Consider the following 17,579-nt stretch of genomic DNA (forward strand, 5'->3'; position numbering starts at 1 on the left):
TTGTGGATCCCTTCCAACTCAGAATATTCTTTGGTTCTTGATCCTCTATCAAATATGAAGCACTGCCAAAATATGGGCTTTTCTTCTGCCATTCTCAAATTACTTATTTACATTGAGCAGCAGACAGAAGGGAAGAAGTCAGATGACAAAGCCGTTTAACCAGTTTTGACAATTCCTATTTGTTTTGTACATCCATAGCAGGTGTTGGGGAAAAAAAGTCTAGTGGAAGAGCCTTGCTGGAATAAGTGAGGGAGAAATTGAGTGACACGAATGAATTAATTTGTTCTGATTTCTAAGGAAAGACACTGCTTTTGTTTAAATGCATTATCTGTCCAATCTTCAGTAGGAAAAAAAAAGGTGGGATAACAAACACCTGATTTTGGAGTGGAATTGCTTTGTACGTAGGAGTTATGAATGGAGTTGGATAAGACAGTACTCAGCAAAGGCTGTACAATGTTGTTTAGAACCATGGAGTAAGATTTGGACAGGTACTGATGCTCTGCTACCAAAGTTCCTCTGAAGTACTGGCAGAATACTCTCCTCCCCCAACCTGACATGGTACTTTATTGGGTCAAGGAATTTTTCCAATATTAAAATTGAAATAAAATTAAAATGATAAATGTACAGTTCTTGCTGACTGTCCACAACATCTGCTTTTTTATTGGAAACTGAAGGAAGCAATGCCCTTACACATTAAAAAGTGATTATGTAAGAAAGACTATTTTATTCCACCTTTCAGAGTTTGCACCTTTACAAAATCATTAATGGGTGTGCTGTGCAATCCCAAAAACAACAGGAGGAAAAGAGAAGTGTATTTTGGAGAGAGATGACTGGATTTCTTATCCCCATGATAAAAATAATTACTGTAATTGGAAACATCTCAACTGTGCAAACTTTTTGTAATGCTCTAATTACAGTGTGTCCTCATAGGCAGGGTAAACAGTTTTAACTCTGAAATTTCTTTCCCAACTCTTTCTGTCACTCTTTCTAAAAATTACTGATTTTGATAGGATTTTCACAGAGAAAAGAACATATGCCTGCCTCTCCATTTGATACCCTGTTAATCCAGTCAGGGTTTTCTTGATAATGGCAAAATAGGTGTGCAGCTCATACAAATCAGCACTGTAGAACTGAACTGCAGATTTAAAACAGATTGCACCATATCCTTTGTTGAACACTGTATCTGTCAGACTGCTCTTACAAGCATGTAATTGTCCCACTGTGATTTTATTTTCTAGGGTAGATTAGTGCCCAGTCTGGGTCACAAGGGATTGTGTGTGCCTCTCGTGTAAGGAAACAAATCAATTCTGTTTTGCAGCTGCTCTTTCCACGTGTCTCTGTAAAGCAGTATGAAATACTTCCACAGCAAAGTCAACGTCCCTCTTAGTAATGCACATAGGAGGCTTAATTCTGAATGTCTGAGGAGAGAGAACAAAAAGAAAAAGAAATGTTCAAATTGTATGGAAAGAATATGGTTTCAAGCAGCCTATCTGGGTCAGCATTCCCGCCCCAAAAAAGTGAGGAAAAAAGGAGAACAGCAGTGCAGGCGCTGAGGCTTATGATAAATGTACTCTGAAGTGGAGCAATTTTGAACTTGACTGCTCTGAATTGCATCTGACTCATGACCCCCTCTTGATAACCTAACTGCCTCCACAAAAGACCTAAGTAGAGTAGGTCGTGTCTGCAGGTCTGTTTCAGCAGACAGAGACAGAGTAAAATCTCAGATGGATCTGTACAAAGAAAGAATGGAGACAGACGTATTTTCTTTCCTTGCAGCTCCACCACAGGGAAAAGTAGTATCTGCTCAGAGTGGCAGGCTCTTGCATTGTGTCAGCCGATTTGCTGCTTTATTATAGGCTGTTTTAAAAGGCTTTTAAGAGAATGCATTATGAATGAATCACTAAATACTGTATTGTAGTTAGGGTGCCATAGCTGGAAAGGATGTTGATCAGGAAGGGTTGTATGTACAGCTACACTTGTCAAGAACATAGTCTCTGAAATCTGAATGTTTGATCCATGTTTCCAAGAGTGTTTATTTTCCATAAGAATCTTAAATTTCAGATTTTTCTGGCATCACATCACGGGACTTAATACAGGAAAAGCAGAGTAATGGGCTTTCCCACCCACAGCCCCTGCTGAAGCAAACACTCACAGGTAAACAGCCCTCTTATCAGACAGAATGAGATTCTACTGCACTGAACTTCAGCTCATTACCTGCCTCCTGGTCTCTGACTTAGGGAAGCACTGATGAGGTGCACAGACAGTATCTGATTTATTTTAGCTACCCTCCATCCATCTCACATGGAAGCTGCCTCCTTTGTGTCAGAGGGCTTTGAGTGGGCCAGCCCTGAGGCAATTCTCTGCCATTAACTGAGTGCTGCAGGGAGCTGGAGCAGTGTCCTGGCTACAGCGTGGAGTACACTGTCAGCTGGTGTGGGCTCATGGCCTTCACATCCAAGTCTCTCTTCTGTGCTGTTGCTGAACTTGCTGTCAACACCATTTTTTTCCCTTTAATTACCATAGAATTAGAACATTACCAGCTCCCCAGACTCCAAGAACTACCACTTTTGTACTGATGTGTCAGGTGATAACATAAACTGTGCAAAGACTTGGTCCTGAGTTCTAAATTGCATAGACTGTAGTACCGTGGTTTTTTAGGGGAAGTTGTCCCTCTGAAGGAAAACTCCAAGGTCTGAGCTTGTTCAGAATATTTGAAAAGAATAATATTTCTATTCCTTCCCAGTTTTAAAATAAGGAACATTAAACATTTATTTACTAAACTAAATTAACTTAACTTGAGGAAAGCAAGGATAGAAAATAAGCTTTATTTATAACCAGAGGTTCAGTACCTGACTGTAGAGCCCTCCTCTGCCGATCAGAACCCCCATGTCTTTACAGTCCTCCCAGATCTGATTGATTTCTTCAGCTGGAAGGGGGCGTCGGCTGTCCTAAGGAAAGGAAATACTAAACTTCACTCAGATATTCTAAATGACAAAGATGTATATTCCAGTCTCCAATAAATCCCAACTCTAGCTGCAAATGTTTCCTGCGTAACTTACCTGCTCTCATGAGCCTGTGCAGTTAAGGGCATGTCACTGTTTACTCAGAGCTTGTGAAACAGCTGAATGATGGAATGTTCTGGCTCATTTTTAGCCAGAGCAGTGTTTTCCCACTGCACTGTCTGCCTTTTGACAGGAAATATTTCCATTATTTCAACTAAAATAAAGTGTGATAAAACCTTCAATGGCACTGTAAATTGAAAGGAATGAAGTCACTAACCTTATCTGTCACCATTTCTACTCCAATCATAAGTCCCTTGCCACGGACATCTCCAACAATCTCAAATTTATCCCGTAGTTTAGCCAACTCCAGCAGCATGTATGTCCCCACATCCTCACTATTTTTTTGTAGACCATCTTCTTCAATAGCCTGCTTAAAATGAAGTACCATGACAGTGTTGTAGGAAAAGCTTTCAACTCATTCTGTTAATCCCCATTGAACTTGACACTTTTTTTATCTCACTTCCTTGTTCTGTTCCTTGACTACCTCACTGCTCACATTCTCCTTCTCTTAAAATCCTCTTAACAACATCAGAATACAATTGTACATAATACCTTGATATTTCTGTGGCACTTTTCACATTTTTCTTAATACTTAAATTTAATCCAGAAATTCCTGTTCACATGTACTTGTAACTGGAAAATACCTGACCAGAAGGATTATTTTCAAAATCTTACAGGAATATTTTTTTCAGTATCATGAGAAGAATACAATTTGACTAGGCTTATCTAGGCAGGGAACAGCTTGAATATTATATTTAGCAACAACATGTTTTTTAATAACAATCTTTTCTCCATTCTTTGCACTGTCTTCCTTAATCACAGTTCTTATTTGCAGGCACGTACTGGCACCTACACACAAATCATTAGATGAACTTAACATCTGCATTTAGAAAAACTACATTTAAAAATTACAGAAGATAAAGTAGCTCTTTCTATTTTTTTTTTCCTCTTTTAACTATTTTATTCTTCTTGACTCTAACAATTTCCTTGGAATTATTTCAGAGCCAGCCTCCAAATTATTTCAGAGTCAAAGGACCCCAAAATATGGGTTCTTTATACAATCATCCATCTTATTAATAGCTTAAACCCCCCAAACCACTCAGGAAAATAACATTAATAGAATCAGTGTCTGCTGTAATGAAGTGAGCTTCAGGAATGAATGCTCTGTGCAAAATCAAGACAAATTGATTTGTACTAGTGACCTACTACCCACTGACTGATTTTCTACTGGATAATAAGTGAAATATGTTGCACATTTTTCTATTTCCTTTTTCATTAGGTAATTTTTTTCCAGAAGAATTTCTGACTTTAGGTATTTGTAACTGTCTGGTCGTTAAGGGGTTTTTTTTAAGCATAAGGTAAAAGCATAAAGTAAGCACAAAGCATAAAGCCTTATGCATAAAGCATAAAGTAAAATTTTGCTGAGCATGTATGCCAGAAAATCAATTTTCTCAGCTGTGGATTTGTGTAGTGCTATGAAAGAATTAACTAAGGCTTTTGAGTAAGTACTCTCCTACAATTTTATTAACAAAGTAGAGAACCCAAGGGAGATAAAGATGATAAAGATAATTCTGCCCATAATTATAGGGCTCCTACTCCTTCTAGAGATCTGAAAATTTTTGCAATTAAATTCATCAGGACTTTTTACTGTATATGGGACACACTGGCCATGCACGTATACATGCATATGTTTATGCACTTCACTTAGTTATTTTAAAAAGTGCCCACATAGAAACTTATATATGCAACTTTCATCTTTTGATACAAAGACCTTGTGGTACCGACGAATTTGTGTAATATTCTCCCTACATCAAGAACTGCAGCTCCAACTACACAGGCCAAAGGATTTCCTCCAAACGTATTAAAGTGAAGGTTTTGAGCCAAGGAACTTGCAACCTCTAAAAGAAAAAGAACAACACTGGTTACTTCTTCAGTTCATACAATCACAGAATCATAGAATCACAGAATGGTTTGGGTTGGAAGGGACCTTTAAGATCATCCAGTTCCAGCCCCTCTGCCATGGCCAGGGACACCTTCCACCAGACTGGGTTGCTCCCAGCCCCATCCAGCCTGGCCTTTAGCACTGCCAGGGATGGGGCACCCACAGCTTCTCTGGGCAACCTGTGCCAGTGCATCACCACCCTCACAGGGAAGATTTTTTTCCTCATATCTAATCTAAACCTAATCTCTTTCAGTTTAAAGCCATTCCTCCTTGTCCTGTTACTCCATGCTCTTCTAAAAAGTTCCTCTCCATTTTTCTTACACTGGAAGGACAAAATAGGTCACCCCAAAGCTTTCTGCAGGTTGAGCAATCCCAATTCTCTCAGGCTTTCCTCTTAGGAGAGGTGCCCTGCCCCTCTGATCATCTTGCTGGCCTCCTCCACCTTGTTTGGTAACTGTACTGAATTGCTTTAAGCATTTGTTACTGTAACAACAATTTCATTTGCTGTGGGTCAACTCCGATTCTACTGGAGACAACACAGCAAAATTTCCTGAAAGCAGTCTGTGCAAAATATGAGTATTTCCAAAAACTATACTGCCTAGCAGATACTAAAACAAAACTTATTTTAAAAGTCATGCTTCTAACATATGCTCTCACCGGCTTTCTACAGATTTTCCTCACTAGATTGAGCCTGCTATTTGTAGGAATCAAGCAGTAACATCCTGCCCTATTTATTCACAGTATATTTATCAGTAAAACAGTGAATTCAGGCTCCTTTACCAGCTCTACAAACCACTTACATGTTCATTCCTGCTTCAGTTATACAACTAAACCCATCTAAATACAACTCTGTACTGATACAGCACATGTGGTGAAACAAGTGAAGCAATGAGGATCCAATTCATTTATCAAAAGATAGATTGAGATAAAGGTTTAAGTAACAATCAGCATTTTAAACACATCTCTCCACCAGTAATTATTTTGTATTATAATTCGTAATGATTTTGTTTTAGATCATAGTGGAACAGAACACTTATACCTTTTGTTGTAACAACAGCTGCCATTGGGAAGCCATTACCAATTCCTTTTGCCAAAGTAACGATGTCAGGGACTACACCATGAGTTTGAAACCCCCAGAAATGGCTGCCAGTCCGCCCAAATCCTGTCTGTACCTTTCAAAGGAAAAATACAGAGAAATGCTTGTCACTCTCTCACACTTTATGATATAGTTCCTTTTCTTGTGTTTCAATTGTTACTGATTTGCATTAAACAGCAACTATATCTGGAGTCAACTTGTATTAGGACTCTTATTCAGATGGTTCTACACAAAATGCTATTTATTGTAATTGGGTTTTTCTTTCATGTGATAACATATCATCATATCTTAAGCCTGGTGAGATGCACAAATAAGATGCAGTGTCCATTTCAAAGTGGAGAGGAAATGTAAAAACATTTGAAGCATTTGATGCTATTTTAATATTGTTTTAGCTAAGAAAATTATATTACTAAAACATATTTGCAGAGGTACAGCAATCAAGTCTCTTCTGTATTCTATGTCTGTCAACAATACTCATAAAAGGAAGGGTTATTTTGACAAATCTTGCATCACAAGTAGCATTTATTGCTACTTGTTGCTATTTGTTGCATATTTGTGTAAATTTACTGCTCCCAGAAGGTAAGGACTGAAGTCTGCTACAAATACTACCTTTGCCCGAAATGAGAAAAAAGGCAGTAAAAACTGGGAGGCTCCTATACTTGGAAAGATGCAGTTTAACACTGTGTTAAACTTAAGCTATGAAATGTATCGCATTTCACTTAGATTATTTCCAGGCTTCACCTGTTTTTTTTTTTTTATGATAACTTTCACAAGTACCCTACTCTAGAATTCTTATGTAAAAAAATCTGACTTACTTCATCTGAAATGCAAAGGCCCCCTCTTTCCCGTATAAGCTGATAAGCTTCCTTTAAGAAATTTCTTGGGTACTGAACAGCTCCATTAACACCCTGCCAAGAAAGAAACACAATGTTTTCAGGAACAAACAAAGAAACAGTAATTCTGCTTGAGAAAAAAAAAAACCTAGCAGCCCTCAGGTAACAGCAGGACTGGCTGTTACAAGCTTCTGTCTCCAGCAATGAAATCACTTCAGAAAGCCCCTGTTCACACAATCCCATTCCAGAGTGCTGCCTGCTGTTCCGCTGGTTGTGCTGGCAGGAATGTTTGCGAGGCCATGATCCTTGTAAGACCAAGTCAATTAACAATAAACTGCTGAAAAAAGGACCGTGAAAATTTACACACAGCAAAACCCAGAAAATGTTTTCTGATTAAGTTGACCAGAGAATTCATATACCTTCTTTGGTTCATTTGTTTAGAACACTGTCTCCTCAAAGTCTTTTCACCTTGACAGTTTGCATTTGCCTTGGAAATTGAATTTTACCCTGCACCTGGACCAGAATAGCTTTTTAGACTCAAGTATGTAAATACTTAGAAAACAGCAAAAACCAGAGAACTGCTGCAGTTTTCCCTTGCAGACACAGTTCTCACATTGTTTCTCTTGCATGGGATAAGTTCTCAATTTTTCCTGTTGAAGAACCACATATAAAGCAATTGTTTTCAATGTGAATGTAGGGTGAAACATTAGGAGAATGAATCCTGTGGCCTAACAGCTGGACAGCTGCTAAAAATATAGTGGATGACATGACTAAAAGAGGCAGAAGGGGGTTGAGTTAAAAGTTTGCAGAAATAGTAATGAAAATTGAAAGGAGATAATAGAAGCCAAACCATAGCATGCATCACACCCACTATTAGATGCAGCAAAAAATGTGTATGTTTAATCATGATTCTGTGTTTAATTTCACAAGAAAAATTCTAGTTCCATTGAAGTCAGTGACAAAAGCTGAAATTTGAAGGCCGTGCATCCAATCTTTCAAACATTTAAGGTGTTTAAAACATTACAAAATCACAGTAAGACTCAGCAAACATCTATGTTCAGGCTGCAGCTAAAGAATATCAGATTTGAGTATTTATTTCACACTACTTGTGCTATCACAACTGTTAGGAATATAGTTAGTAATTCGTGGAAATAAACGTTGTATAAAAATATATGTGTATGAAATAAACTGTGGAGGGGGGGGGGAGAATCCCTTTTTCCTTCAGGTTGGGAAATCTAAGCAACCGAAACCTCGGCAGATGGACATCACGGCATTTCAATCCGAAAGGGGACTCCAGCTGCACCCAGGATAAGCGTTCAAAAGCACCTACACCCAAAGACGTGCTGATGGCCCAGACAAGATGCCCATCTTGAGGAGACCAGGACCATCAACACCGTGAATTTGAATGCCAGATTCCGGGAACCAGGGAAGTGGATGTTGCTATTCCCGGACGGAGGCTTTGTACAGCTCAAGACAGAGAAAGAAATCAACTTGAATATGAAGAACTCAGAAGGAAACAAAGACTTCTGCCGCGGGCCAAATACACTGTATAAGAACTGCTACCTTGAAGCAGTTGGTGTGGACGGGGAGGTCTAGGTGCCAGTTGGTCCTTTCCTCACGTTCACCCGTATCACCAACCGGGGGTGATACACTGTCCGTCTTGGTGGTGGCTGTCGAGACTGTTTTTACGGTCGTGAAATTAACTTTATTTTTCATATTTTTATTAAAATTGGCTAATTTGCATTTTTCATTTATAACAACAACTGAGAAATGAAAAACTACCTACTTGGATTGGTTCAGCAATAAATCCAGCAACTGTCTTGGGCACTGAGGTATTCAGAGTATCTTTGAACTGTTCAATGTACTGGTCTTTTGCAAGACATGCACCTGTTTACAGGGGAAACAGTTTGAAGGGAATTTACTTAATATGACAAAAAAGTGGCTTCAAAACATGAAACTATGCATCTAAGCAACAAGTGTTTTATGACTGCGTGGTAAATACCACCTCTCAAATGAGCAATAAAAAGCTAAACATTAAAGGAGAGAGTCTCTTCTCGTAAATGTGTACTCTATGGTTAGTGCAGGTAGGAGCATTCTGGAGAATACAGTCTGTGCTTAAATAAAGAACAGAACAATTAGTATGGCTAATACTGCCATCCACCAGGGACAGCAGAACTAGAAACAAACCATTCTGTTATGTGTGCATATGAATGATAATAACAAAAAGTGTTTGTTGAAACAGTAGAAAAACTGATTGGAATTGTTAGCTGCAGAGCAGTAGAGGAGATTTTACACTGTGTTTTGTATGGAACATCTTGCCCCATGTAAGACCTCCACCTATTGCTGATTGTCCTTACTATTTGCCTCATTCCAATATAAGAGCTGGAAAGCTGTTAGAACTTTAGAAACCACAAAAAAGACCATCAACACTTCTGTTCTTCCAGATGTGCTGAAGTGAGTTCCACAGCTTCCAGAGTTGGTCATGGCAAATACTGGAAAAAAACACTGGGATTTCAAGAAGAAATCTGAGAATGTGGTGTCATCTGCCCCATATTTTTCCCATTGGGATGCAGGGTCCTGAGATTCTCTGCAATATTTTTTTTGCAAAACCTAATCAAATATCTACTTTGCTTGAGGAGGTAATTATAACCTATTTTCACAGCCCTCTAGTATTTTGTAATCCAAAAATTTTTGTCACGGACCAACCTTCAGTACAGCTGCATTTTCGAACAGTTTGCACTGGAGAATCTCTACAATGGCTGCCTCCCCATGGACCACGAAAAACATCTGGTAACATTGTCTGTCAGACATAAGAGAAATATCTGGTAACATTGTCCGTCAGGCATAAGAGAAATAGCTACAGATTAGATGACACCTTTCTGTGAGATCTTTTGATCTAATGACTAATGGCAAAACAGAAAAACAGCTGTTAGAGTCAAGGGGCAAACACAGTTCAAGGAACTTGTGTGAAGAACACTTGGGGGTAACACCAAATAACCAAGACAGTTTTGAAACCAAAAAGTTTAGACTGTTCCAGCAATAGCCACTCAACTGATTTTGTATTCCTTTTTTCATTCTTCGTCAGGATTTTGGTTATCTAAAGGTAATGCCAGCATTTTAAGAGTTGCTGGTAGTATTTCAGTAATCTGAAATATGAACAAAATCTGCAAAGTAGAGTGAGACAGTCAGATCTAATAGAGACAACTCCAGCTTTCTAATCCTTGCTGCTGATGAAACACCACGAGTTCAGGCACTCACTGAGACAGGCTGGGAAGCTGCTGTAGATGAGCCCTCCTATGGTTAATAGTGTGGCTGAGCTGCCACCTGTAACTACTGGAGTCAGCAATAGCAGCTTCTAGACAGAAAGTTACTCCAATCTGCTCAAGGGCAGGGACATAAGATACTGCCATTTAACCTCAGTGGATCTCCTGAACAGACGTGTCTCCTGTCTTGCTGAAACAGGATCCCCATTCATTATAGTGAAGGATCTGCTCCAGACCACCTGAAAGCAGCTTTGCACAGATCTGCCAAAGCATACTTGAAAAAGGGGGTTCAGAACATTATTTTGCTCCTTACACAGACTCCCATGCAACATCAAGCATGACTAAAGAACTGCAAATCATGGATCACTTGTGTTATTGGCTGTCCTAACTTCAAATAAGCCTAAGAAACTATCCACAGAAGAAAAGGGGACTCTGGCTCTTGTTGAATTTACACAACAGAAACTGCTATACTGCAGTTTTGATTAGTGGCTATAAAGGGCTTGAGAGCGGAAAGCATAGCAATTGCTGAAATACTCTAAATAAACTATTAGTTACCCAGATTACTTAAAAATAAATCTCACAGTTGTACAGCCAAAGCCATTGGCAACACCATGCTTATAAGGAGTCAGAGATGTCAAACCCAGCGTGTAAGGGCTGCCTCCGTGGTATCCTCCTCTGTTCAAAAAACAAAGCAGATCAACATCATTCATTTCCAAGAACTGTCTGGAGGAATATCAGTTCTGAGAAGGCATGCTTCTGAGATATAAACTGTTGGGGAAAATGTGCACTGTTGCACTTCAACAAAGAAGATTTCTACTCCCATTTTTCGCTCTGCCTTTTGACTCTGCTATTTCAAATATAAAAACTGTGAAGAAATGTTTGAGAGGAGATTAATACAATCATTGGAACCAACAGTAATTCAGCCAGTGCCTCATGAAGTTCTGCTGTAGCACCTGATCCCTACAGAGCAAACATCTCTGTCTTTTGAATCTTGGAAACAGCTGCTGTCTCTAACAGGTGTTGCCAGTCATTAAACTAGGTGGTGGTTTGCTGTCAATTTTATATACAAATCAAAATTGGTTAGTGAGGCTACACAAGCAAGGTAGGTACCCACTGTTCTGTTGAACACAGTAACAGAAAAATACAGCTCTTCATTAACACGGCCTTTTATTCTAATATTTGAGGTGCCCTGGGCTGCCCAGTAAAGTGAGCTGTTTACGCTGGTGTTTACAGTGTACTGGTGTTCAGCCCACATCCATTCCTGCCATTAAGCCGAAGAGCAGTTTGTGTACCTGTGCAGTGAACTGTGGTTCAGGGCCCTGACAGAATAACAAGGCAGCAAAGCAAACAAAGCAAAAATCAGCTCCCAGGCAGAGCAGTTCCCTGCTGAGGTTCACTGCACTGCTGCTCCAGAGGTACCTTTGCACCCCACACACAGGGGCACTGCAGAAGGGAAATGGAGGAAGAATGAAGCAGTTGCTCAGTCTTGGTCTGGCCATGAACAAAAGTCTACCAAAGCACATCCTGAACACAGACATCAGATCATTTTCTAGGTAACACAAGCAAAAATTGCAGGTTGCATTTTTATTGAAAACTAGTCCTAACATGCTATATGAAAACTTCAGCTCCTGGTTTACTCCTTTTTGTCAAATAAAGTAATTTTATAGCATTCTCCTCTGCAGACCTGGGGTGAAAGAATTCTCAGTAATTTCTTGTTTTAGGCACGTAGAGAGTGATCCCATACACAGAGTAGTTTTGTGAAACTACGCTGGCATTACCTGAGAGAGATGATGTCGAAGTTACGAGTGTGTAGCCTTGCCATGAACATAGCTAAATCATTGGCTTCTGACCCACTGTTGGTGAGATAAACCACCTGTGGGAGAACACTTGGGATCAGTACAGCACAAAAAAACCTCCTTCTTCGGCATCAGACCACGTTCCTTAGTAACACAATGAATTCTAGCCTGGCACTGCCACAGGGTGACCTCACCACAATAAAATTAACGTTGCCCTTACACTATAGATGAGAACAAAGATCCAAGTGATGTGCTCTCGGCGGGTACAGAAAAATCTCAAAAGGTTTCAGTTTACAGGACTTCCTAAGATGGATTTCTGATGGAAAGAATTTAAAGTGTTGGGTCAAACTAAGCCAGACATTTAAATTTTTTTTACTGTCCTTCCATTTTTAAGATTGCGCTAGATTCATGCTCTTCTGCTAGCCCACTTTCATTTTGTCACCAATTTATTTTGCCTGAAAACAAAAATTATTTTTCTTACCATTTCAGTAAATATGAAACGTGATATTTTTGTGGTTTATCTATTTAGTTGTCGGTAAACATTTATATATACTACACAAAATACTGTCAAACAATTTTCACTGTGGATTTTCATGAGATCAAGAAAATTAATGCCAGCTATATGTAATAATAGTAAACATCTTCTTTGTTCCTCTAAAGTAATTTTTAAGCCTGCAATGCCTCTTCACAGTGACAAGTGAAGGGAGAAAACAAATAGAACAGAAATTGGGGATATGCTTGTCTACAGCTGGTCTAAAGAAAAAGCCCTGAGGACCCTCATGTTCTTTAACTGACATTCTGTATTCCCCATACAGATTTTCTCTCTAGAGGTATCATAGCTCTCAATTATGTAATAAATACTTCTTATAAACAGAGACCCACTTCACCAGCCCCTGCTCCTGTCAGAAGCAATTTACCTTCAGTGGATCTGGAAAAAGAGAAGTTAGCTTCTCCGCATACTCGTGGATTGCTGGGTACATGTAGATGTTGGTGGTATGCCACAGGCGAGCCAGCTGCTTCTGGGTAGCCATAGTTACCTTCCTGCATGTAGCAAGGGAGAGACAAAGGGATTGAATTCCACACAGACTCCTCACTCATGCATGCACATACCTCTGTGATATTGATTCTGCAAACACAGATGCTGCACCGTGTGCCAGATGGAGGAACAAGCAGATCAAATTAATGAATTTTTCAAAATGTAGCAGAAACTGAACTGTGAAACATGTCAATTCGGTAAGTTATATTCTGGTTTTAGGCTCACAGTGCTGCAGAAACAAGCACAGGTGTCTCTTCCAGTATTTTGTACCATAAATCAAAAAGCAACATACTTACGGGTGACAGTGTCCAACACTGACGGTAACAATTCCAGCAAAGAGATCAAGGTATCTTCGTCCCTCATGATCAAACAACCACTGCATGTGTCCCTGGTGCAGCAGCAGTGGCTTCTTGTAATATGTTCGCAGCGACGGCGCAATATTTTGTTCACGGATCTTCTGCACCAGTTCATATGGATAGGACTGAGTGGAATAAAACAGTCAGTATCCATCCATGTCTTCTAAAGGTACAGACTCAAAGAGTTGTTGTGGAGCACATAGATTACACAGCTGTCTACAGGATTAAGATCATAACAGATTCTGGCACATAGAAGGCTGTTCTACAAACCTCTGAAACTCAGCTTTTTGAAATAAGGCTGCTGTTTTGCACATGCCTCCGTCTTAAATGTTTTCAAATTACAGATCTGTCACACAGGTACATCTACAGGTTACATCCTGGCTGTAGCAGGTGGGCTGTGCCCAAAGAAGCAAAATAATAATATTTAGCAGATGAACCTATCACCCAAACCCAGTAATGAAGCTTTATTTAAATTCAGCGTAGCATGCATGACTTACTTCATATTTTTCAGGTATGAAATCACAAGGAGGCATTTTTGCTTGTGTGGAGACAGAACTTTTCCATTTCTGCTGCCTAAAGGCAACTATAAAATAGTAAAGAATTATGAAACACTTGGCAAACTACACACCTGAAAGATTTGCTCAATAAGCTTGTTCAATGAACACACAATCTACAGTCACAGAAAGTTTTGGAAGGTTGTTTTGGTGTGAGAAATTTTCTTTGGGGAAAAATACATAAGAAGCAGAATACACGTAATTTTAAAAGAAAGGTGTTTATGTTTCATCCATGAAGTCTCAAGTTTTCAGTTTTACATGGACATCTATTTTGACAGAAGAACAATTTTTATTTTAAAAATAAAATCTGTTTCTAATACAAGTTCTTATCTGGAAGCAGTGGGTGAATGCTCTACAGTCAGGTGCCCAGGGTGACTGCAGCATGGGCACTGCTCCCAGGGAGCAGGGCAGAGGTTCAACAGACCTGAACGAGGTGGGCAAAGCAGGGTCCACCAAGAATGCCCTGCATCAATGGAGCTGAGTCAGGTCCAGGGTGCACCGAGGGAGCCCAGGCAGGAGCAGCAGACGGGGCCAGGGGCTGCACACAAGGCTGCAGCAGAAATGCAAGGTCCACCCAGGAGACAGAGCCAGCGCTGGGCTGGCGGCAAGGCTCAGGGCTCAGCTGAGACAGGGACTGATTGCTCGGGGCAGAGATCAAACAGGGCTCCTGCACAAGGGGTACAGCCTGGGGGAGGCTGCTCAGGGGACACGAGCTGTGCTTAGGGCCCTGAAAACTCCAGTGGCATCTTCCATCCTTGCTCCAAAATCATGGGAACATCACACCGTCGTGCTTTTTTCATTGAGCTGCCCACGCAAGTCAGCAGGTGTGAGAAAAAGGCACTGATTGCCCAGAGAGGTTGTGGAGTCTCCCTCGCTGTAGATATTCAAGAGCCCTCTGGACACAATCCTGTGCCAAGTGCTCTGGGATGGCCCTGCTGGAGCAGGGAGGCTGGACCCACTGTGTGCCCTTCCTACCCGACCCATCCTGTGATTCTGCAAGGAATTATTTCAAGAGACTCTACTTCTGTACCTAGAACACTATCTACTAAGAGTTACACATTTGTTTTTAAAAGCCAAAGGTTTTAACCAATTTCTAAGACAATGTGCAATGTACATGACCGAAAAAGAAAGTTTCCTGAAATTAATAAGACACAACGTCACTTCCCTTACAACCACTTGCAGCACTAATGAATTTAGAACCCACAAGAGTCCAGTCTCAAAAGAACAGTTGCAAACCCACGAGTCAGGGCAGTTCTACCCTTGGGAACCCTTCCCACGGGACTTGCGGCTACACCGAAAGCGCTTCCACCCCGCCTCAGGCCCGGCGCCGCCGTCCCTCCCGGCCCCGCGGCCCCGCGGCCCGCGCCCCCCGCGCCGCGCCCTCACCGCCGCCGAGCCGCCTCAGCCGCCCCGCCATGTCCGCCCGCCGCGGCACGGCACCGCCCCCACACGTGCGCGCTGTCCCCCCGCTGCCACCGCCTGCCGTTCCCCTGATGTCATCCCGTGCTGTCCCCCGGTGTCACACCGTGCTGTTCTCCCGGTGCGTCACCGCGTGCTGCCCCCTTAATGTCACCCTGCGCTGTCCCATCCCGGGTCTTCTTCTGACACAGCTTGACTGTGAGCCCTTCAGAAGAGCCTCGACAGGCTGGAGAAGTGATCAGAGAAGGACTCTGAAATTCAATACAGGAAAATGCACTGGGGAGGAACAACCCTGGGTACCAGCACAGGCTGGGCCCAACCTGCTGGAAAGCAGCTCTGTGGGGCAGGACCTGGGGGTCCTGGTGGACACCAAACTGTGCATGAGCCAGCTGTGCCCCTCTGGCCAGGAGGGCCGACAGAATCCTGGGATGCCTTTGGAAGAGCACGGCCAGAAATTCCAGGGAGGTGATCCTGCCCTGCCACTCAGCTCTAGTGAGGTCTCACCTGGAGTCTGTGCTCAGTGCTGGTCTCTGGAGCACAACAGAGACATGGAGCTCCTGGAGTGGGTCCAGCAGAGCTACAAAGGTGATCAAGGGACTGGAGCATCTCTCTTATGAGGAAAGGCTGAAAAAATCAATCCTGTTCTGCCTTGAAAAGGGATAACTGAGAGGGGACCTCATCCCTGTCTGTCAGTGTCTGCAGGGAGGGGTCAGAGCAAGGACCAGGTCTATTCAATGGTACCAGGCAGCAGGACATGAGACAGCAGGCAGAAACTGATGCACAGAGAATTTCACCTGAACATGAGAAGAATCTTTACATGAGAAAAATCACTGCATGTGATCATGCAGGGGAAGAGCACAATCACACACACAGTAAAGAAGACAGTCTCCCTCACTGAAGATACTCAAGCACAAGATGCAGTCCTCTGCTGTGTTCCCTGAGGTGATGCTTGAGCAGGGATTTTGGACCAGATGACCCACTGTGGTGCCCTTCAACCGGACCCAGTATGCAATTCTGTGAACTGTGTAATGTTAAATACAACTGGGTGGATGGGGAGAAAGTGGCAGGTAAGCTGAGAGGGATAACTTCAATGCTAATGACCCATTTATTCCCTTGTTTTGGTTTTGTCAAAACAATGGGAAGTTGTATTTCCTTCGTCCATTACCTGCCATCAGCCAAGCCCCGGGCAGCCACGCACTCAGTTCCCCACCAGTGGGAATGGGGAGAGGAAGAGAAGGGTAAAAGCTGGAAAACCCTTGGGCCAAGATAAAGAGAGTTTGACAGGAAAAGCAAAAGCCACACATGCAAGCAAAGCAGAAGGAATTAATTCACCATGTCCCATGGTCAGGCTGCAGTTCAGCCATCTCCAGGGGAGCAGGGCCTGTCATGTGTAATGGTGACCTGGGAAGACAAACACCATCGCTCCAAATGCCCTGTCTTCACTCAGTACTTCACACTGAGCATGATGTCACGCGGTCTGGAATATCCCTTTGCTCAGCTGGGGTCACCTGTGCCAGCTGTGTCTCCTTCCAGCCTCCCACACACCCAGAAAAGGCCTTGGCTCTGTGTAAGCTCTGCTCAGCAACAACAAAAACATCTCTATTATCATCACTGTTCAGCACAGATCCAAAACACAGCCCCAGCTGCTGTGGGGAAAATTAACTCTGCACCAGCCAAAACCAGAACATCCTTGTAATAATTAAGAATCAAGGGTCAAGGTGGCATTTCCAGGAATGGAAATTGGCACACAGTGTAACTAGACACATTTGCCAGTGAGAGGTATTTCACAGTGCTTCTGATGACCCTGCTCCTAAGGCAGAAGGCTGACCACAGGTAGCCTGGGGGGCAGCCCTAGTTTTGCAGGAAAATTGCCCAGTGTTGGAGCAAAGTGTCAGAGATTAATATCCACTAGTAACCAGGCCAGTGCTTACACACTTTAGGACCCCTCCAGCCCCCAACCTTACTTGATCAAACTTTACCTTTGCTAAACAAATCCTTGAATTTCAATGATAAATATGATTTAAAACAACATGAAGAGCCATAAAGAAACATAAAAGTTGTGACCTGGTATGTGAGCCATCTGTGTTACCTTGTTCAATTGCTCAGTGCACCAAAATTGGTTAAATATCTATCATTGAGCTTTCCCCATGGAGGACAGCAGGATCCTGCTCTACAGAGTGTCCTGGATGCCTCGATTTTCCTTTTTCTTTCTATATATTATA

General features: G+C 41.8%; 1 protein-coding gene across 3 annotated transcripts; it reads right to left on the reverse strand.

The window, feature by feature from the left end:
- Window positions 1-700: 700 nt before the first annotated feature.
- On the reverse strand, window positions 701-15,454 carry AGXT2 (alanine--glyoxylate aminotransferase 2). Of its 3 annotated transcripts, none has more exons than XM_064403823.1 (14): window positions 15,325-15,454; window positions 13,882-13,967; window positions 13,325-13,509; window positions 12,910-13,033; window positions 11,975-12,069; window positions 10,778-10,871; window positions 9,640-9,733; window positions 8,720-8,820; window positions 6,916-7,008; window positions 6,044-6,176; window positions 4,872-4,960; window positions 3,280-3,432; window positions 2,850-2,948; window positions 701-1,418 (listed from the first exon to the last, which is right to left on the reverse strand). In XM_064403823.1, the coding sequence occupies exons 1-14, from the start codon at window positions 15,353-15,355 to the stop codon at window positions 1,302-1,304; spliced, it is 1,494 nt and encodes a 497-aa protein (XP_064259893.1). In that variant the 5' UTR covers window positions 15,356-15,454; the 3' UTR covers window positions 701-1,301. The 3 variants fall into 3 exon arrangements, 2 of the variants coding, with proteins under 2 accessions (XP_064259893.1, XP_064259894.1); XM_064403824.1 differs by having other exon boundaries at window positions 3,280-3,429; window positions 15,325-15,453; XR_010352667.1 differs by having other exon boundaries at window positions 1,379-1,418; window positions 3,280-3,429; window positions 4,834-4,960.
- Window positions 15,455-17,579: the final 2,125 nt, after the last annotated feature.

This window comes from Passer domesticus, chromosome Z, assembly GCF_036417665.1.
Source record: "Passer domesticus isolate bPasDom1 chromosome Z, bPasDom1.hap1, whole genome shotgun sequence".
Classification (NCBI taxonomy): Eukaryota; Metazoa; Chordata; class Aves; order Passeriformes; family Passeridae; genus Passer; species Passer domesticus.